Below are 22206 nucleotides of genomic sequence, written 5' to 3' on the forward strand. Positions count from 1 at the left end.
ACTGTACATCATTACAGTATACAAAATGAAATTTTTCCTTCTAGAATACACTGTATATTGGCTCAATTAAGGATACATGTTACTGTCAACAAATTATTTTCCATTTATTATTTCTTATATATTTTGTTCCCCCTTGATTCCCTACCTCTCACCCTCTGCCATTTCCCACCCTTGTTCCAAATTATCTCTGGTATCTACAGTTGATTTCCATGCCTCTTTTATTTTTTTTTTACATTTTATTTAATAACAAGAGATCTTAATTAATCTAAATACTTTCATTAGCAAGTACAGCTGATATATACATATCTATGAACACATGTCTGACTTTAGGCATAAACCTCAGTGAGTAGAATGAACATACTATAAAGTAGCACCTAGCTGGGGCTATATAGCTTACTGCAGTCATTAAATAGGTGTTTTTAATGCATTTTTTAATTTCAAGAAAAATGGTTTTAGTTTTAATAGATCAAAATCAAGAAGTGTAAGATAAATTTGCTTAAGACTTAAAGCCAGGAAAAAGTTTAGGATTCAGTTCAAACAGTAGGTAGATGAACCTATCAACAGTTCAAGAGAAGACAAAAATCCTGAAATCTGGAAAACAAAGCATAGGAAAAAAAATCAGTAATGTTTTAGTCAAAAGTCGTAAAATTCTATTTCACCAGTTCAATCTCATGTAATTAGTCTCTGTTCTGTTTAATTTGTAGTGTTACTATGGTCCAATCTTTTTGATTAAGTTCTGGACATTAACATTCAATGTTATTATTGATCTTTCCAGACTTGTCCCTACCATTAAGTTGGCCAGTCTCTTGGTTGTTTTATGTACTCTTATTTCCACGTGTCTGACTTTAGTTTTCCTGGTATAGCACTTCCTTGAGAACTTCTTGGAGATACTGTCTGGTGTTGGTAAATTCTTTCAGGTTTTGTTTTTGTCTCTTCCCCCCCTCCCCCATATGAAGGATAATCTTGCTGGGTATAGTACTCTTGGTTGAAATCGTTTTTCACTTAACACTTTGAATATATTTTCCCATTCTTTCCTTACATGCATTGCTTCTGATAACAGGTCCGATGTTAACCCATTGGAATATCCTTTGAAAGTAACTTGACATTTCTCTCTTGCAAATTTTAGTAACTTGTCTCTGTCGGTGGTTTTGGTCAATCAGGCTATGTATCTTGAAAAAGATCTTCTTGGGCTGATTCTATTTAGGGTCCTTTGTATTTCTTGGATCTGGCTATGCCTCTCTAGGTTTGGAAAGTTTTCTTCCAGGATTTCATGGAATAGATTATCAATGCTCTTAATTGGTTTCTTCACCTTTTGGGGTACTGATTATCTGGATATTTGGACATTTAATGGCATCTAGTATTACTTGTATATTCTTCTCATTTGGGGGTTATTATTTCAGTCTTTTTGGTGAATTTTTCTAGATTAGAGGTTCTGTATTCTACCTCTGAGACTTGATCTTCTACTTTCAAGGGAGGTTTTGAATTCCTTGTATTATAGCCTTCATTTCTAACAGTTCCGTTTGATTCTTTTTGATGGTGTATATTTCTCTTCCAGATAGTGCAAGAATTTCCTCATTTTCTAGAATTCATTGTCTCTTTTCTCCTTCATTTTCTGGAATTAATTGTCTCTCTTCTCTTCCATCTCTGTTAGCTTTGTCACTGTGAATATTTAATTAATTTAATAATATTAAATTCTTTTTTTTTGAGAGGTTTTCGCTATAGGGTGTGTGCGCTCGCCAGACAGACAGAGAGAGACAGAGAGACAGAAAGTGAGAAATAGAAATCACCCCCCAGGGGGGATGGTCATGCCGCAATCCCTTCTCCTCCATTCTCCTCTCGGGATCTTGGGCATGCACGCACATGCACCCGGCGTGAGTTTTAAGCCACTGGGTCCGGGATGCAAACCGCGGTCAACTATGTGGGAGTCCAGCGACATAGCCATTATGCTAACTGCTGGTTCTCAATATTAAATTCTTTATCTGACGTTTCTATGAGTTCCACTGTATTGTCTGTGGAGGATAAGGAGTTATTCTTTTTCTTTAGGGGAGAGATATTTCCTTGGCTTCTCATATTTATTGTGCCTCTGCAGTGGTTTCTGGTCATCTGATGGGTTATATGTTTTTCCCTAATTTTTGGTGTTAAATCTGAGTATTTCGAGGTGTACAGGAGGAAGTGATCTGCAATCTCTCTGCAGTACCATTTTTCTCTCTTTGTACAGCAGATCCCATGGGAATTGAGGATTACTGTGACCCTGGCTAGATCTTGGGGTGTGGGTGAAGTATGGGCAGAAAATCTTCAGTTGTCCTAGTCTCTGAAAGGGTCCTCTTAGAACTCAAATGTAGATGGCTTGTCGAATGAAATTGGCCTGTTCCAACCAGATCTTAGGATTGGGAGGATGTTGTCCTGGTCCCTGAAAGGGGCCTCTCAGAGCTCAAATATCTAAAATTGATTTAAAATGGGCCAGCAGGTGGTAGCATGGTGGTTAAGGTGCTGGACTCCCACATAGCCGACCATGATTTAAGTCCTAGACCTGGCAGCTTGCTTTCACACTCTCTCTCTTGTCTCTCACTGGTCAAATTAAAAAATAATATTTAATTAATTAATTAAATTTAGTAATTCTTAAAACCTGATTTAATAATAGCATAATATGAGAGGCCTTTACAAAGCTCATGGAAAATACGTATTTTGAAAAAAAATCTATGCATGAATTTCAATCTTCTATTATTTTGTACCTAAATAAACTAGTATTTGAAATTTTTAAAAGTTTAGGGTTTTTTTTTTTTTTACTTTTTTAATGTTCAATCACTCACTGTACAGCTTCACAGCATACCAAATGGATTTTCCCAGCATGAATACACTGTATATTAGTCCAGTCAAAGATATTAACATATACATTATCATCAGCAGATAATTTTCCATTTTTTTTTCATTAAATGTTTTGCTCTTTTTACCTCTTGATTCCCTTCCTTCCAGTCCTCCATTATCCACCTGCTTCCCACACTGTCTCTAGGTATCTACAGTTGCTCTCCATGCCTTTGTACCTTCCAATCTTTCATAAACTGGTACTTTAATTCTATTTTTCTATGAACTATTTGAAATCCTCTTGTGCATTATTTGTGTCTTTTTTATTTTTTAAATTTTCTAGAAGGAGATTTGCTGACCCTTTACTCTTTTATTTATTTATTTATTTATTTATTTTATGTTTTTGCACTTGCCAAAGAAAGCTCGAGAGAAGGAAAGTGAGAAATCAGCACCCCCCCCCAAGGGGATAGCCACATCACAACCCCTTCTCCATTCTCCACTTGGGATTTTGGGCACCTATGCACACACACCCTGTGTGTTTCTCAAGCCCCTGGGTCCTGGACTTGAGCCACTAAATTGGCCATGTGGAACCTAGCTGCCTTTAACTACCAGGGCATCAGCTGGTCCTATTTATCTTTTTTTCACACTTATTCTTTCACAGTGAGTAGTGGAGCATTTCAGAGGCTGCGTAACATGTGACATTGCCTATCAGTTGCTCAGCTACAGAAACAGATAGGAGAACCATTGGTCTTCCATTAATCCAAACACTTAAGAGATTTGCAGAAATGTAAAATATAGCTCTCTTTTCTATTGTTTTGAAAGGTGTAATTATTTTTCATTAAAAATATATAATGTTGGGCTGGCTTCATAATGTAGTGGTTAAGTACAGTGCATTGGGCGTTGGATCTTCATGGTTGACTGTGGTTCAAATCCAGGCCTAGTGGCTTGAAAAACATGCTAGGAGTGTGTGTGTGTGTGTGTGTATGTGTATCTGTATGTGTGCCCCAAATCCTAATGGGATGAAGAAATGGAGGAAAAAGGATCACAGCATGACCACACCCCATTGGGGGGGTTCTCTCTCCCTGTTTCTCTCTCTCTGGTGAGCACATGTGCCCTCTGGCAATAAAAAAAGTTACATTAGCATATACTGGTATATTCTTAATTTTAAATGAATAAATTGTTTTCTGTTTTATTAAACACTGTAAATATAGATAAAATTAAGCCACAAAGCTAAAGCTCTTTGGGGGCCCCAAAGGATTTTATGTTAAGAGTGTAAAGGAGTTCTGAAGTCAAAAGTTTGAAAATGGCTAGCCCTGTTGTGCAGTGGTTAGGCACTATACAGAGGAAATCATGTTCCACATGGTAGACTAGGGTTTGAGTCTGGCCCCATTGGCTTGAAAAACACACTGGGTGTGTGCGTATGTGCCGAAGATCCTGATGGGATGCAGAATTGAGGAGAAATGGTTATGGTGTGACAGGGTCCCATTGGGAATTGCTTTCTTTCTCACACACACGTGTGCTAGCATACATATGCCCTCTGGCATTGGGACAAAAAGGTAGTTTGAGAACTGCTGATCTGGAAGATAGCTGGTTTTTAAGTGCATAAGTATTAGGAAAACCATGAGAATTTTAATTATGCATAGTCTGTCATAAATGTAGCCTTTCATTATTTCACAAATGTTTATTAAAATCCTGTGTGGGTGGGAACCAGCAGTTAGCGTAATGGCTATGTCGCTGGACTCCCACGTAGTCGACCGCGGTTCGTGTCCCGGACCCGGTGGCTTAAAAAACTCATGCCGGGCGCGTGTGCGTGCGTGCCCAAGATCCCGAGAGGAGAATGGAGGAGAAGGGATTGCGGCGTGACCATCCCCCCTGGGGGGTGATTTCTCACTTTCTGTCTCTATGTCTCTCTCTGTCTGTCTGGCGAGCGCACGCGCCCTACAGTGAAAATCTCTCCAAAAAAAAAAAATCCTGTGTGGGGACCAGCAGCTGATGTAATGGTTAGGTCACTGGACTCCCACGTGGTCGACCACAGTTCAAGTCCAAGACCCATCAGCTTAAAACTCATGCTGGGCATGTGTGCTCCAAATCCTGAGAGTAGAATGAAGAAGGGATTGCAGTGTAGCCATCCCCCCTGGTGGGGTGATTTCTCTCTTTCTGTCTCTCTGTGTTTCTCCGATGGGTACACACACCCTATAGCAAAAATCTCTCCCTATAAAAAAACATCTTGGGACCAGCAGTTGGCGCAATAGCTATGTCGCTGGACTCCCATGTAGCCGACCATGGTTCGAGTCCCAGACCTGGTGGCTTTAACTCACGGCGGGCACGTGTGCGTGTGTGTCCAAGATCCCGAGAGGAGAATGGAAGAGAAGGGATTGTGGTGTGGCAATCCCCCCGGGGGGGGGGGGGGTGATTTCTCGCATTCTGTCTCTCTATCTCTCTCTGTCTTTCTGGCAAGTGCACATACCCTATAGCCAAAATCTCTCCAAAAATAATCTTCTGTGTGCCAACATTGTATTGGATTCTGGATTCTGAGAACCCAGTGGTCAGTAAGAAAGGGATTTGGGGGGCCAGCAGGTGACATGACTAAGGCACTGAACTCCCAAATGACTGAACACAGTTTAATTCCCAGATCTGGCAGCTTGAAAATCACACTGGGTGTGTGCATGCCCAAAATCATGAGAGGAGAATGGAGGAGAAGGGATTGTAGCATGGCCATGCCCTTGCCGCGCCTTGGGGGGGGGTTTATTTCTCACTTTCCCTCTCTCTGTCTCTCTCCTACAAGTTCATATGCCTTGTGGTGGTAAAAAAAAAAAAAAGAAGTGGTTTCTGCCTTCAAAGAGATCTCAAGCCACTGGTGGAACCAAATCTCATTAATTCTGATTATTATCATATTAATTACTCTTTAAGGTTCTGTAACAGGTATTTTATTTTTTAATTTGCCAGAAGGTGTGTGCACTCACCAGAGAGAGATGGGAGAGGGTGGGTAGCAGGGGCGAGTGAAAAAGCACCCATACCCCATGGAGCATGGTCATGCAATCCCTTCTCCTCCATCTCTTCCTCCATTTTGTGACTTGGAGCAATGCAAGCACATACACCTGGCATGTTTCTCAAGCAACTGGGTCAGGCCCAAACCACGTGATCAGTCATGTGGGAGCCAGTCACCTTAACTACTGTGCCTGGGACAGGCCCTGTAACAGGTAGTTTCAAAGTGTGATGGGACTGGGACCAGCAGTTATCGTAATAGCTATGTCGCTGAACTCCCATGTGGTCGACCGCGGTTCAATTCCTGGACCTGGTGGCTTAAACTCATGCCGGGTGCTTGTGTGTGCATGCCCAAGATCCCGAGAGAAGAATGTAGGAGAAGGGATTGCAGCATGGCCATCCCCCTTGGGTAGTGATTTCTCATTCTCTGTCTCTCTCTTTCTGGCGAGCACACATGCCCTATAGCAAAACAAAACAAAACAAAACAAAAAAACCTCCAACTACAACAACAAAAAAGTATGATGGGACTACAGTAGAAAGCGTAATGTTAAACTCAAGCATCAGCTATTTTTTAAAAAAATTTACTTCATGTATTTAATCACTGGACATCACTACAGCTTGTGAAATGAATTTATCCAACATGAATACACTTTTCACCAGTTCAGTTGAAGATGTCACACATGTCATCATCAGACAATCCTCCATTTCTGTGTTCCTTAAATGTCTTGCCTCTCTATTTTTCTACTTGATTCCTTTCCTCTCACTCTCCCCCATCTCTTACCCTCTTCCAACACTGTCTCCAGTATCTGTAACCATTTTCCATGCTTCTGTATCCTCTATTCTTTCAGTTTATGCCATACAGTGTGGACAGTCAGTATATATTAAGTCAAGACATGCAATGTCTGACTTTCATTGCCTGCCTTGCTTCACCCAGCAGTAAATCTTCCATATCTGACCACTTTCTATCAAATTCCAGGGTCTTCTTGTTCTTTATTATGGCTGAATAGTATTCCATAGTGTATATGTGCCACACTTTTTCAGTCCATTTATCTGTTCCTGGTCATTTGTGTTGGTTCCATGTCTTAGCGATTGACAATAATGCCACAATAAACATAGATGAGCAAATACTTTTCCAACTTAGTTTTTTCCTATCCTTTGGGTAGATACCCAGGAGTGGAATTGCTGGTAGTTCTATTTGTAGGCCTTTGAGGAACCTTCATATTGTTATTCACAGTGGCCATACTAATTTACATTCCTATCAACAGTGTAGGAATAGTTCCCTTTTCACCACAGCTTTGCCAGCACTCATCATTTTTTTTTTTATCTTAGCCATTCTGACTGGAGTTAGGTGACATCTCATTGTGGTTTTGATCTGCATCTCCCTTATGATGAGGGATGTTGAGAATTTTTTAATATGTTTTTTGTCTGTTCATATATCTTCCTTAGAGAGTGTTTATTCAGCACATTTTCCTATCTTTTAATTGGGTTTCTCATTTTTCTTTTTGAGGTAAGCTGCTTGAGTTCCCTGTATATTTTGGTTATTAGTCCCTTATTTGAAGCATAGTTTACAAAAACAGTCTCCTATTCTGAGAGTTGTCATTCACACTAATTACCATGTCTTTTGCTGTGCAGAAATTGTTAACATGATATAATACCTCTTGTCTATTTTTGGGATTATTTTCTGTACTTTGGGGGTCTTATTAAGAAGTGTTGCTTTATTCCAATGTCTCCTAGAGTTTCTGCAGTGTTTTTCACCAGTAGTTTTATAGTTTGAGGTCTTAGGTTTGGATCTTTGATCTACTTTGAGTTGATTTCTGTTAATGGAGAGAGATATAAGTCCAGATTCATCTTTCTGCAGGGGTATACCCAGTTTTTCCAGTACCATTTGCTAAAGAGGTTTTCTTTTTCTTACTGTATTGACTGATGTTCTTCGTCAAAACTTAGTTGTCTGTATCTTTGGGCTTTTATTTCTGGGGTCTCTATTCTGTTCCATTGTTCAACATTGTCTGTTTTCGTGCCAATACCATGCTGTTTTAATTATCACAGCTTTGTAATATAGTTTGTGATCAGTGAGATGCCTCCTACTCCACTCTTGTGCAGGGTTGCTATGGCAATATGGAGTGTTTTATGATTCCAGACAAATTTTATGATTGTCTTTTCTACATCTGTGAAAAATGTCTCTGGTAATTTGTTTGCAATTGTATTAAATATGTAGATTAATTTGGGTAGAATTGCCATTTTAATTAAATTAATTCTTTCAATTCAGGAACATGGGATTTTTAGTGTCATTTTCAATTTCTTTTTTTACGTTTTCATAGTTCTCCTTGTAGAGGTCTTTGATTTCTTTGGTTAGATTTATTCCTAGGTATCTTATATTTTTTGTGGTTATGGTAAATGGGATTACTTTCTTTAGTTCTACCTCAGTATGCCTGATGTTCATATATAGAAATGGTATAGATTTTTGTATGTTGATTTTGTGTCCTGTCACTTTATTCATTTATCACTTCCAGGATTTTTTTCATGGATCTTTTGGATCTTCTATGTATACTATCATGTCATCTGCAAATCGGGGTAATTTCACCTTTTCTTTCCCTTTTTAAATGCCTTTCATTTTGTTCTCTTTTCTGATTGCAGTGGCTAGAACTTCCAGCACTATCTTGAAAAGGAGGGGAGATAGTGAGCAGCATTGTCTTGTACCAGTTTTTAGTGGAAAAGCTTTCAGCTTTTCCCCATTTAGTATGATGTTAACTGTGAGTTTTATCATAAATGGCTTTTATTGTGCTGAAAAGTGTTCCTTCTATGCTGATTTTACTGAGATTCTTAATCATGAAGGGATTTTATAGTTTATCAAATGCTTTTTCTACGTCAATTGAAATGATCATATGGTTTTTATCTTTCTCTCTGTTAATATGGTGTATTACATTTATGGTTTTGCATATGTTGGACCACCCTTCCATCTCTGGAATAAAGCCTAGCTGGCTGTGATGTATAATCTTTTTTATATGTTGTTGGAAATGATTTGCTAGTATTTTGTTGTGATATTTTGCTTCTATATTCATCAGAGTTATTGGTACATAGTTTCCCTTTATTGTGATATCTTTTTCTGTTTCAGGGATGAGGGTGATGGAGGCTTCATAAAATGAATTTGGGGGAGGAGGGCTGGTAGGTGGTGTGGTATTTAAGGGCGTTGGACTCCCACACGGCCCAACGCGGTTTGAGTCCTGGACCTGGTGGCTTATTGGTGGTTTGGGTGCTGGACTCCCATGTGGCCAATGGCCATTTGAGTCCCAGACCTGATGGCTCTTTTTCTCACTTTCTCTTTCTCTTTCTCTCTCTGTCTGGTCAAATTAAAATAATAATAATAATAATAGCAAATAAAATTAAGTAATAATTCTTTTAAAAAGTGGGGGTTAGCTCTTCTTTAAAAGTTTTTTAGAGGGGTCATCACATGGTGTGGTGGGTAAAGGTGCTGGATTCCCACATGGCTGACCATGGTTCAAGTCCTGGACCTGACAGCTTGCTTTCTTCCTTTCCCTTTCTCTCTTTCTCTGGTCATATTAAAAAATAATAATAATAACAAGCAGAATTAAATAAATAAATAGTTCTTTTAAAAAAAAGTTTTGTAGAATTCAAACATGAACCCGTGAAGACCTGGGCTTTTCTTTGTTGGGAGTTTATTACTGATTCAATCTCATTGCTTGTTATAGGTCTATTTAGACTTTCTATGTCTCCCTGATCCAATCTTGGTAGAATATATGTGTCCAAGAATTTGTCCATCTCTTTCAGGTTTTCTTGTTTGTTTTTCTATTATGTCTGTTGTAATATTGCCTGTTTGATTGTGAATTTGAAATATCTAGTTCCTTTCTATCTTCTTAATTATTCTAGCTAATGGTGTGTCCATTTTGTTTATCTTTTCAAAGAACCAGCTTTTGATTTCATTTATTATCTGTGTAGTTTATTTTGTATTTCATTTATTTGTGCTCTAATTTTTTTTGAGAGGTTTTTGCTATAGGGTGCGTGCACTCACTAGAAAGACAGAGACAGAGAGACAGAAAGTGAGAAATCACCCCCCAGGGGTGATGGCCACGCTGCAATCCCTTCTCCTCCATTCTCCTCTTGGGATCTTGGGCACGCACGCACACATGCCCGGTGTGAGTTTAAGCTACCAGGTCCGGTATTCAAACCGTGGTCAACTATGTGGGAGTACAGCGACATAGCCATTACGCCAACTGCTGGTCCCTGTACTTGAATCTTTATTATATTTCTCCTGGCTTTATTTTTGGATTATGTTGTTGTTTTTCCAGCACCCTGCGGCGTGGTGTTATGTTGTCCATTTGCTGCCTTTCCATCTTTTTCTTATGGCATTAATTGCTGTGAACTTCCCTCTCATGACTACTTTTGCTATGTATCATGGGTTATGGAAAACTTGTGTACTTATTATCATTGATTCCGATGAATCTTTTTATTTCAGTCTTAAGTTCTTCAGTAGTTGTGAAGTCATTCAGGCGTAGATTGTTTTGTTCCCATATGTTTGTGTATTTTCAAGGTTTTTTCTGAAATTAATATCAAGTTTCATTCCATGATGATTAGAGAAGATGCTCGATATAGTTTCTATGTCTTTGAATCTGTAAAGGCTTGTTTTGTGCCATATCATGTGGTCAGTCTTTGAAAAGGTTCTACATGGAGGTGAGAAAAATGTATATTTTGTAATTTGGGGGTGGAAGCTTCTATATGTCTGTCAAGTCCATTTGATTTATGATATTGTTGAAATATACACACTTGTCCCTACCATTATGCTAGGTTGTTTTTTGTTCTGTTATTTATGTCTGTCTCTCTTTAGTTTTCTTGGTATAGTACTCCCTTCACTACTTATTTTTTTTTTTGAGAGGTTTTTCGCTATAGGGTGTGTGCGCTCGCCAAACAGACAGAGAGAGACATAGAGACAGAAAGCGAGAAATCATCCCCGGGGGGATGGTCACGCCGCAATCCCTTCTCCTCCATTCTCCTCTCTGGATCTTGGGCACGCACGCACATGCGCCCGGCATGAGTTTTAAGCCACCGGGTCCGGGACGCAAACCGCGGTCGACTACGTGGGAGTCCAGCGACATAGCCATTACGCTAACTGCTGGTTTTCTCCCTTCACTACTTCTTGAAGAGCTGGTCTGGTGGGGACCAGCAGTTAGCGTAATGGCTATGTTGCTGGACTCCCCCCAAAAAAAAAAGAACTGGTCTGGTGGTGTTAAATTCAGCTTTTATCTATCTGAGAAAAATTTTTTTTTTGGTGGAGAGGTTTTTGTTTGTTTGTTTGTTTGTTTTTTGCTCTAGGGCACGTGTGCTCACCAGAGAGAACGAAAGCAAGAAATAACCCCCCAGGGAGAATGGCCATATCACAGTCCTTTCTCCTCCATTCTCCTCTTCAGATCTTGGGCACACATGCACACACGCCCAACATGAGTTTAGGCCACCTGGTCCTGGACTCGAACTGCAGTCAACTACATGGGAGTCCAGCGACATAGCCATTACGCCAACTGCTGATCCCTATCTGAAAATATTTTTATGCTTTCTTCCCATTTGCAGGATAATCTTGCCAAGTATAATAACCTTTGTTGAAATTGTTTTTTTCTTTTAATATTTTACATATTATCTTTCCATGCTTGCATTGTCTCTGCTGACAGGTCCAGTGTTAGCTTGATGGGATAACCTTTGTAAGTAACTTGACATTTCTCTCTTGCCATTTTTAGAATCTTGTGTTTATTTGTGATTTTTGCCAATCTGGCTATGATGTGCCTTGGAGAGGATCTTCTTTGGTTAATTCTATTTGAGGTCCTTTGTATTTCTTGGGTTTGAATGTTTGAATACTTTTCTAGGTTTGGAAAGTTTTCTTCCAGCATTTTATGGGATAGATTATCAATGCCGTTTTTAGATTCTTCTCCTTTTGGGATACCAATTATTTAGATGTTAGGGTGTTTAATAGTATCTAGTATTTCCCATCTATTATCTTCATTTTTGGGTTATTTTTCATTCTTTTTGATGATATTTTCTAGGTCAGAGGTTTTGACTTCTAGATCTGAGATTTGATGTTCTGCATGGTCTAATCCACTTTTAATAGTTTCAAGGGAGGTTTAGATTTCCTATATTATACCTTTATCTCTAATAATTCTGTTTGATTCTTTTTTATGGTGTCTATTTCTTCTTTCAAATCATGGAAGGATTTCTTCTTAATCTCCTGGAGTTCGTTGTCTCTTTTTCCTTGCATCTTATTTAGTTTTGTCATTACGGAAATTCTGAATTGTTTATCAGACATTTCCATGAATTCTATTTTACTGTCTGTGAGTAATGAAGAGTTGTTATTTTCCTTTGATAGAAAGATATTTTCTTGGTTTCTCATATTTCTTGTGCCTCTGCCCTGGTTTCTGGTCATCTGATGGATTATATGTTTGTTCCTAATTTTTTGGAGTTAATTCTGTAATGTCAGGGGAAAGATACACTCTACTTCTCTGATGTATTCTTTGAAGTGGGCCCCATGTTCCAATCAGAGAATGGTGTATATAGCCAGCCTGAGGTGCTTGGTTCCTCCCCAGAGTCTTGGGACCAGGTGTACCTGGGGCTTAGGTGGAGAATTTAACTGAGGTTCAAAGGCGTGCAGGAAGAGGTGAGCTGTGATCTCTCTGCAGCTTCATCTCCCTGATACCCTATCGCTGGAACTGGGTATTCCAATGGTGTGGGGGTCTGAGGGGGGAGAGTGGGACACTCCACATACCAGTTAACATATCTGAGAATTCAAAGGCATACCAGAAGATGTGAGCTATGGTCTCTCTGCAGCTCCGTCTTCCTGACACTCACCTTGTAACATCTCAAGCATCATCTTAAATCTCTGTCAGATTAAGAAGATTCCCATTTTCCCTCCCTTGCTGTCTCCAGAATTTCCTGGTCCAAGCTGAGATAGACTCTATAAATGCGTAATCAGTAATATAAGATCAGAAAGAAAAACTAACTTCTATGCTTCTGACCCATTTTCCAATGACAGTGCTGGCAATATTTAATGAATTGCATGCAGATGTGGATCTTTATGCACTTCTGTTTGGAGAGAGTGTCCTGAATGATGCCGTTGCCATTGTCCTATCCTCGTAAGTAGCACTGTTTGTGCAGGGGAAGGGAGACACTGGTTTCCTGCATGCTGTGGGCTAAAAGTGTTAAATATTGAATAGGGCATCTTTCTGGATGAGATTTGTAAACTTTGTTGATAAAGTTGTGTTGCTCTGTCTACTCAGTAGAGAATGACCACACTGGTGTATTGTGGCTGAAGATTAAATAAGTTTGCCCTAGGCAATGCTTGGCAGAGTGTAAATACCTATGGTTATTGACCTTATCAGGTACCATGCTGTAAGACCAGTACAGTCTTTTTAAACTATCTCTTCTTTCTAAACTCCAGGTCTATTGTTGCCTACCAGCCAGCGGGTTTGAACACACATGCTTTTGATGCTGCAGCCTTTTTCAAGTCAGTTGGCATTTTTCTAGGTATATTTAGTGGTTCTTTTACCATGGGAGCTGTGACTGGCGTTGTGACTGCTCTAATATCCTTTTCATAGTTTCTGCCTCAACCTGGGGATATGTACCCTTTCAAAAAGGAAGCTCGTAGGGCTCAACTGTAGTGGCAGGCAATAGATGCTGCTGCTTGGCAGGCAGAGGCCCCATGGGAGGCCCAGGTTTGATTCCCAACTCACCCTAAAAGCTGGGCATGGTGGTACTTAATAGTCTCAGCTACATGGGAGGCTGAGGTAGAAGCATTGTGACACAGTGAGACCCTGTCTAACAAAAACACCACATATACACACGAAAGTTCCCAGTTCTTACTTTCAATCAGAATCTTAAATAGATTGGTCCACTACAGTGTGATAGCTCCTGAAATGTGTCCCTTTGTGAAACAGGAGAGTTGGTTCCCTAGCTAAGAGTCTGGCAGTTCAGTTGTAGACTTTCTTCTGTCCTCACCTTTACTTTTTTTCTCCCTTTCTTATGAACCACTTGGAGATGGATCCTCAGAGACGAGGGAGGGGGAGTACTAATTTTAGGGAGTGGAAAGAGCTGAGGAGCCAGAAAGAGGCTGGAAATCTCGGACCACCAACTGGGAAGTACTTTAGCCTGAGATCGCTGCCACTATCTGCTCTTCAGGGCCATATGGTGTTCAGGTGGTCATAGCTGACTGGGACTATCAGTGGGAGCTAGGGCACGGTAGCCTGTCATAAGTGAAGAGCAGCACAGTGCTTATCTTAAGTAAGCAGACAAACCAGCCAACCAACAATCAAAACAGCAAAGTGTGAACAGAGCGGACAACGCTTCCTCAGGTGTGCTGAGTCCTCCATCATATCTTCTCTGATAGGCAATATAAATATCATGTGAACCACAACACTGCAACATGCAATCAGTATAAAATAACACTAACAGGGGCCAGCAGGTGGCATGGTCGTTAAGGCGCTGGACTCCCACATGGCTGACTGTGGTTCAAATCCCAGACCTGGTGGCTTGCTTCCTCACTTTCTCCTTCTCTCTCTGGTGAGTGCACATGCCCTATAGCAAACTGAAAAATAATCATAATAATAAGTAAAATTAAATAAATGTTATTTTAAGAAAACACTAACAGAAATTCTTATAAAAATTATTAGTGAGGGACCAGCAGTTAGCGTAATGGCTATGTCGCTGGACTCCCATGTAGTCGACCGCGATTTGCGTCCCGGACCCGGTGGCTTAAAAACTCACGCCAGGCGCGTGTGCGTGCGTGCCCAAGATCCTGAGAGGAGAATGGAGGAGAAGGGATTGTGGCGTGACCATGCCCCCTGGGGGGTGATTTCTCGCTTTCTGTCTCTATGTCTCTCTCTGTCTGGCGAGTGCACGGGCCCTATAGCGAAAACCTCTCCAAAAAAAAATTATTAGTGAGATTTTATGTATTCGGTTTGTGTGCTAAGTCTTTGAAACATATTACACGCTTTTCTCTCATAGCACATCTCAATTTGGAGTAGTCACCTTTTAAGTGTTCAGTAACCACATGTGGATCACAGCAACTGTGTGGACAGTGTAGACTTAGGTTGCTTTCTTCACAGAGGCCATCTTGTGTCAAAAGGACTTAAATAGCTCAGTGAAATTACTCATGAGATGGTTTTATTCTGGCCCTGTATCTAATTGCAGTAGTAGGAAGGGGACCTCTGGCCCCAAAGGTGATACCAACACCTGGTAGCTGTGCTGAGAGCTGTCTCCTTCCCTTCCTCCCTTCTTCCCTCTCTGTCATTCCCTCCTTCTCTTCCTCCCTTTCTTTCTTTATTTCCTCCCTTTTTCTCCTTTTTTTCCTTTTTCCTCTTTTCTTTTCCTTCCCTTTCTTTCCCATGCTTTCATTAGCACCTACTGTGGACTCAGGCCTTAGTGGCCCACAGACTTCAGGATCTTTGGGGGCCTGTCTTTCTAGGCCTGCCTGAGGCACTCTCAGCCCTGCCAGAGCTAACCTACCAGTCATACCTGAGGCCACCACTGTAATATGTGGACTATATAAGGAGCACAGAAAACTGGTTGACAGTTTCTTGCAAAAGCTGAATTTTTAAAAATGACCTTATTGAGATATAATTTATGTACTATACAAGGCACTCACTTAACGTATATAAGTCAATATTTTTGATAGGCTAATTTTTAAAAAATCATTGTAACTATGTATATGGGATGGCTTCAGAAAAAATCCTGATGAATGTTTATTATAAAAGAACTATGCATGGATTTCAAATTTTTTTTGCACTTCAATAAACTCATACTTTAATTCCATTTTTCCCACAAACTTTTTTTAAAATTTGCTATAGGGAACACATACATGCTTACCAGAAAGACAGAGAGGGGAAAAGTGAGAAAGCAAGTCTCCTCCTGGGGGTGGGGCGATGGCCACATGTAATCCCTTCTCCTCCATTCTCCGTTTTGGGCATGGATGCAAATGTGCCTTGCTACTGAGTTCAAGACTTGAACTTCACAGTCAGCCATGTGGAATCCAGCCACATTAACCACCATGCTAATGGCTGACCCTCTACAATCTTTCTGAAGCCCTCTCATATAAAAAAAAAATTCCATTTCACCATTTTTAAGTGTACAATTCAGGGGCATCGAGTATGTTCATGATGATATTTAACCACTCCCACTATCTAAGGCCAGAACTTTTTTTAATCATCCCATCATCTGTCCTTATTCTACCCAACCCCCCAGCTCTATTCTATTGGAAAACTTGATCACTTATTACTTTAAGCTAAAGTACTTAATAGATTAGAAGCAAAGTAATGGTATATATTAGATGCTAGATGGGAGGATATGGGTCAGTGGAGAGAAACTGGTTAAAGGATACAACAGTGCATATAAACAGGCAGAATAGGTTTTGGAATTGTGTACCATGGTCCAGTAATGAATGTTGGTGACAAAGTAACATATACTTCCAAAAATATAGTAAGATAACTTTGGGTGTGCATAACATAGTGTGAAGTTGAATGTTAGGGATGTTGGATATGCTTCTGCCCTTGATTTGATTATTGCACACTGTATATGTGCTTTAAAAAACAAACAAACAAATAAACAAACAAAAACAAAAAACCCATACCTTAAAAGATGTAAAATGCCTGCATTGGTCAGAAATGGCAATTAAAAATAAATAAGTAAGTAAATATGCAGCAGATTTAGGGCTCCAGGAAAAGCTCACCTTCTGGGAGGGGTCCCAGACTAACAGTATGGTTCTTGCTGCCTAATTCCTGGGCCTGGGAAAGCAATCCTTGACATGGTGCCCACGTGACCAAGTTTACCAAGCTGCACTGCTTCCCCCTGCTGGAGACAGCGCTCTTCTTCCTCATGTCCTGGAGCACATTTCTACTGGCAGAAGCCTGTGGATTTACAGGTGAGTTCTTTTTGCTTGTGGACTACTGTTGCCCTTATTATGAGAGCTATAGAACCTTGAAGGGAGGGGAAAATGCTTAGACAGATAACATCTTCACTGATTTGATTGCTCAAGGAGTGTCCATTTCGAAGATGGGTGGGCAAAGCTTAAATGCTGTTTTAACAAATTTATTTGTTTCCAGAAACTACATACAAGGTCTGGGGCTTTCCAAAAGTTCCTGGAAAATGCACATTATGAAAAAATTATGCCTGGATTCCAAATTGATTTTGCACCAAAATAAAATTTTACATTTATTGTTTTGTTTAATTTTTAAAAGTTTATTTCTTTCTTCCATGAGTAAGAAAGAGAGGCACCCCCAATGAGGTCTTGATACCATGATTCACCCTCAGCCTCAGCCAGTACCAAATCATGGGCACTCATGTGCCCTGTGTACTCAAGGAGTTCTCTGGTTATGAATCTGGAACGTTTCCATATGGGTCAACCTTGCAGAGTTGTGTTTTACCAGTGTGCTATGATCTGACCTTAAACTTGCACTTGAATTCCATTTTTCCATAAATTTTCTTGAAGTCCCCTTTTATTTTCAGAAGATAAAGTTTATTATTCCAAACTCAGGTCTAGTTTGAGTACTCATGGAAGTACATGTTTAACAGCGAAGATTATAAATATATTCAAATCTTATTTACATCCCCCTTCGATTGCTATGTTATTTTACAAATGGTAACAACAAGCAAAATATGTGCCCTTTCAAAAGTAATTTTGTATCCACTCAGATGAGTGGGAATATAACTTTTTGTTGTTTTGTCTCTGGGTTATTTAATCACTGTGGGTTTTTTTTTTGTTTGTTTTGTTTTGTTTTTTGGAGAGGTTTTCGCTATAGGGCGTGTGCACTCGCCAGACAGACAGAAAGAGACAGAGAGACAGAAAGCGAGAAATCACCCCCCAGGGGGGATGGTCACACCACAATCCCTTCTCCTCCACTCTCCTCTCGGGATCTTGGGCATGCATGCACACTCGCCCGGCATGAGTTTTAAGCCGCCAGGTCTGGGACGCGAACCGCAGTCGACTATGTGGGAATCCAGCGACATAGCCATTTCGCCAACTGCTGGTTCCCAATCACTGTTTTTCAATACCATATTTTTAGGGTGCCAGGTACATAGTAATATCAGTTTAGTTAATTATGTGGTTTTAGTTCCTTATATTCTCTCATTTAAAAAAAAAATCACTTTTTTTGCCCATGATAAAACTGAAGTACAAGTACTGTACATGATCTGGGTAGTTAAGAGGTACTTTATCATCTTTTCAAAACTATCTTTTTTTGTTTTGTTCTGTTTTTGCCAAAGGGTGTATGCATTCACCAGAGAGACACAGAGAGAGGGGGAAAGTGAGAAATCATGCCGGAAGATGGCCTTGCCACAATCCCTTCTGTCTTTTCTTCTAGGGATTTTGGGCGCACATGCACACATGCCTAGGGTGTTTTGTTTTTTTTTTTTTTTTTTTTTTTCAGTGAACACTTGGGATCTGAATGTGCGCTTTCCAGAGAGACAGAGAGACAGAAAGCGAGAAATCACCTCCGAGGGGGGATGACCACGCTGCAATCCTTTCTCCTCCATTCTCCTCTTGGGAACTTGGGCACTCACGCACATGCACCTGGCGTGAGTTTTAAGCCACCGGGTCTGGGACTTGAACCGCGGTTGACTACATGGGAGTCCAGTGACATAGCCATTACACTAACTGCTGATCCCAGACTAGGGTGTTTTTTAAGCTACCAGGTCCAGGACTTGAACTGCGAAGTCAACCATGTGGGATCCAGCATCTTAACAGCCATGCCATCTGCTGATCCCAAAACTATCTTTTCAAAAGTGCAACATATCTTTATATGCAATGTTACCAAATTCCCCACTTCCTTAAAATTTGACAAGTATCTGTAAATATATAGACAGAGTCCCAGTTAAATGGAATGTCTTGTACAACAAAATGGTTACTGTCCACCAAAAATCCAGATCATCAGGGCTTGAATAAATGGACTAGTACTCTTGATATAACTTGTCAGAAGCTCCAGACTCTGCAAAAATATAAAGCATTGGTTTTAAATTAAATGCATTCATTCTAAAAACAGAGAGTGTGACACAAGTGTATGATGGGCCCTCATAGGCTCTTTGGGGTGATGAATGCTATATGCCAATGGCAGAGGATAAGTTCAGTAGGTGTCTAAAGGAGGGGTGATAATGCCCTCCAAACTGGAGCAAGGGAGAATGTTGGGATACTTGACTTGGAAGATAGTGTTGGGAGAAAGAAAGCTTGTTGTAAGTAGTTAGGCACAGGGGGATCTTTCAGTAACAGGAAACTTTCAGAAATATTCAGGAAAAAGGCCAGCCCCATGGCCTAGTTGTTAAGGGATCTGGATCCTATGTGGCCAGCTAGAGAGGAGAAGGGATTGTAGCATAACTATGCCCCATTCGGGGGTGCTTTCTCTTATTCCTTCTCCCTCACTCTCTGTCTCTTTGTCTTTCTCTAGTGAGCACATGTGACCTCTGGCAAAACAAAAAAAGAAAAATGTCAGGAAGTCCCAACTGTTGTGGCATGCTCTGCTAAGATGCTGCACTCTGTAGGCTAGAACCACATGGGAGGCCTGGGTTCAAATCCTGATCTAACTTAAGGGCTGGTTATGTGCCCTTATAATCCCAGCCATAAGGCAGGAGGATTGTGACACAGCAATATCCTGTTGTTAAAAAGAAATTGGGGGCCAGCAGGTGGTGCGGAGGTTAAGGCACTTGATCCCAAATGGCCAGCTTCACAGTTCAAGTCCTGGACGTGGTGGCTTGAGAATCATGGTGGGCATGTGTGCATGCATGCCCAGGATCCCGAGAAGAGACTTGAGGAGAAGTGATTGTGGTGTAGCCATCTCCTCAGAGGGTGATTTCTCACTCTTGCTCTCTTGATCTCTCTCTCTCTCTGGCAAGTGCATGTACACTATAGCAAAAACTTAAAAGAAAATAGAAAGAAGATGAAAAAATTTCACGAAGCTGAATGTACTAGGTTTGCCTACCTTATATTTTTGTACCAGCAGGAGTTTTTGTTTTTTGGGTTTTTTTTTTCTGCCCTTTTTCCCATTGATTTTTCGTTTTGTTTTGTTTTTGTTTTCATCTCTTGGCAGGTGTTGTAGCTGTCCTTTTCTGTGGCATCACACAAGCTCATTACACCTACAACAATCTGTCAGTGGAATCAAGAAGTCGAACCAAGCAGGTGAGAGAGCGTTGTTCTATTTGTGAGTTGCCTTTAATGTGAAGAAGGGTTAACTGCAGGTTTAACAGCTGCCTTTTCCTTCTATATGCAGCTTTTTGAGGTGTTACACTTCCTGGCAGAGAACTTCATCTTCTCCTACATGGGCCTGGCGCTCTTTACCTTCCAGAAGCATGTTTTCAGCCCCATTTTCATTATTGGCGCTTTTGTATCCTTTTCTTGTTCCACCATTTTCTACATGGATAGGACACCATTTCCGGGGGAGCTATTAGATTGTTGGAAAAGTCGTGACATATTGTTCTATGGTTTTCTGTGCAAAAAAATGTGTCATTTCCTGACAACTGAATATAATAATGATAATTATTATTATTTCTATAAAAATGGAATAATAATAGCTGTAATAATAATTGCTGTTATTATTTGGGTTTTTTTTGGGGGGTGACTTGTCTAGTTCATGGTGTTTTACGATGAGAAAAATAAGATTTAAGTGATGTTTCATAAAACTAAATGTATTTAAGTTAAAGGATTGGCATTTATCCTAAGATCATCATTTTGGCATCTTCTGTGCAAGATGACCTTCCTATTAATCTGGTGCTTGGCAGATGGTAATTTGTTTTGTGAAATGCCTTTTTTGGTAAATCTAAAAATCAGCAACAAGGTCAGTCACCAGAATTGCTTTTGATATTTCATTGCCACATGAATTCCAACCCAGGAGGTTCCCTGATGTGGATGGTCCAAAGGTCCTCCTGTCCTCCTTGCTCTCAAACACTCATCTTGTGTGGGCATCCTGTCCACACACCATGCAGGGGTGTCTGCAGGAAGTGCCAATGTTTCATTCAAGCTTTCCTGCTGCTACAGATTACAGCGGAAAGAAAAAAGAGAAGAAACAAAGATAAAATGGAAAAACACTTGGTTCCTTGATTGAGTTCCATTGTAAATGCAGTTTTTGGAAGACAGACACAATTCTGGGGTTGGCTTTCCTCAAGTGAGGAGGGTTGTGAATGCTTGGCAGTGGATCAGCAGCAGAGGGTTTTGCTCACATGCCCTCTTTTCATTAAAGTGAACTTTTCTGGGGCTTGTTTTCAAGATACTGAGCAGAAATCCCCTGTCGCTGGATGTTCAGTTTCATTTAATGAGGCCTCCTGGGTATCCTTAGGTCTCAGCATGCTGGAAAAAAGGCATGTTTTTTCTCTTTTGGGCTTTTCATTTATTGTGTAGGAATGACAGACACTCATCGAGCTGCTCGTGCAGTGCTGGAGTCCTCCTAATAAGTGCCATATGCTCAGACTGGGGACTTATTTCTTGGATTTACACACTCACCACCCTAATTGCTAAAATCTGCAGGATCTGTGTTTTAATGGTTCACTCTGAAAGACCTTATGTGTTGTTTTGATTTGTATTCCCAGCATGACATCCTGAGAGAGAGAGAGAGCAAGCACAGCCCTTGTGTATAGAAAAGGGCCTGTCAAAGGATGAGCTGGCTTCTCTGTAAATCCTAAATGCTGCTGATTACCACTGAAGCAGACTTTTGCTTTGCTTCTGGGATGACTTGTGCTTTATCAGCACTACCTGTTTCCTTCTGTTAGAAACAAAACAAAAAGAAAGGAAAACAGAAGAAAAGTCACTGCTTTCCCCTGGAGGAGGAAGAAGATATTATAATTGCAGCCTGGCTTCTGTCTGAAACAGCTGCAACTCCCGCAGCTGGGGCTTTGCCCAAACGGAAGCTCCCTGTGCCCCCAGCTTCCTCTCCGGACCAGGAGGGTGTGCAACTCTCTCTGCTCGACACTGCTTTAAACCCGGCGGGTGATGGATGACCAGTTTCCCTGAATTCTTTTTTGGTTTCCATAGCAGAGTTCCTTTTCCATTCTCTTCCTTTTCCATTTCTTACATGTCCAAAAGAATCTTAGTTATGTGGGTAGTCAGATATCCCCTGCTTGATTCGTGTGAATGATCTGAATGTCTCATACTTTTTTGAATATAAGGGGAGTTCAAAAAGTTTGCAGAGAAATAGAATTAAAGTACAAGTTTATTTTAGTGCAAAAATATTTTAAATCTATGCAGAGTTTTTTTCATAGTACACATTCTTCATGGACTTTCTGGAGATTCCTCAATACTTTGTTTTCCCACCTCATATCTGCAGGCTCCTCCTGGTCATTAGAGTCCCTGATGTTTACTTGCAAGTGAAGCTTGCATGCACTTACCCAGCAAACTTTGTCTTCATAGTTTGACCCTAGGGTTAATAATTTTTTTCTTCTAGCTTTTCTTTTAGTAGA

At 40.4% G+C, this 22206-nt stretch overlaps 1 protein-coding gene across 1 annotated transcript in view; it reads left to right on the forward strand.

The window, feature by feature from the left end:
• Positions 1-22206, forward strand: part of SLC9A7 (solute carrier family 9 member A7) — a gene marked incomplete at its 5' end in the record, with an annotated part of 119007 nt that overhangs the window by 28366 nt on the left and 68435 nt on the right. The window contains 5 exon segments of the mRNA XM_027765626.1: positions 12809-12914; positions 13220-13361; positions 16588-16693; positions 19848-19936; positions 20028-20141. Of these exon segments, the coding sequence (XP_027621427.1) occupies positions 12809-12914; positions 13220-13361; positions 16588-16693; positions 19848-19936; positions 20028-20141 (557 nt within the window).

This window comes from Tupaia chinensis, unplaced genomic scaffold (assembly GCF_000334495.1).
Source record: "Tupaia chinensis unplaced genomic scaffold, TupChi_1.0 Scaffold138988_1, whole genome shotgun sequence".
Classification (NCBI taxonomy): domain Eukaryota; kingdom Metazoa; phylum Chordata; class Mammalia; order Scandentia; family Tupaiidae; genus Tupaia; species Tupaia belangeri.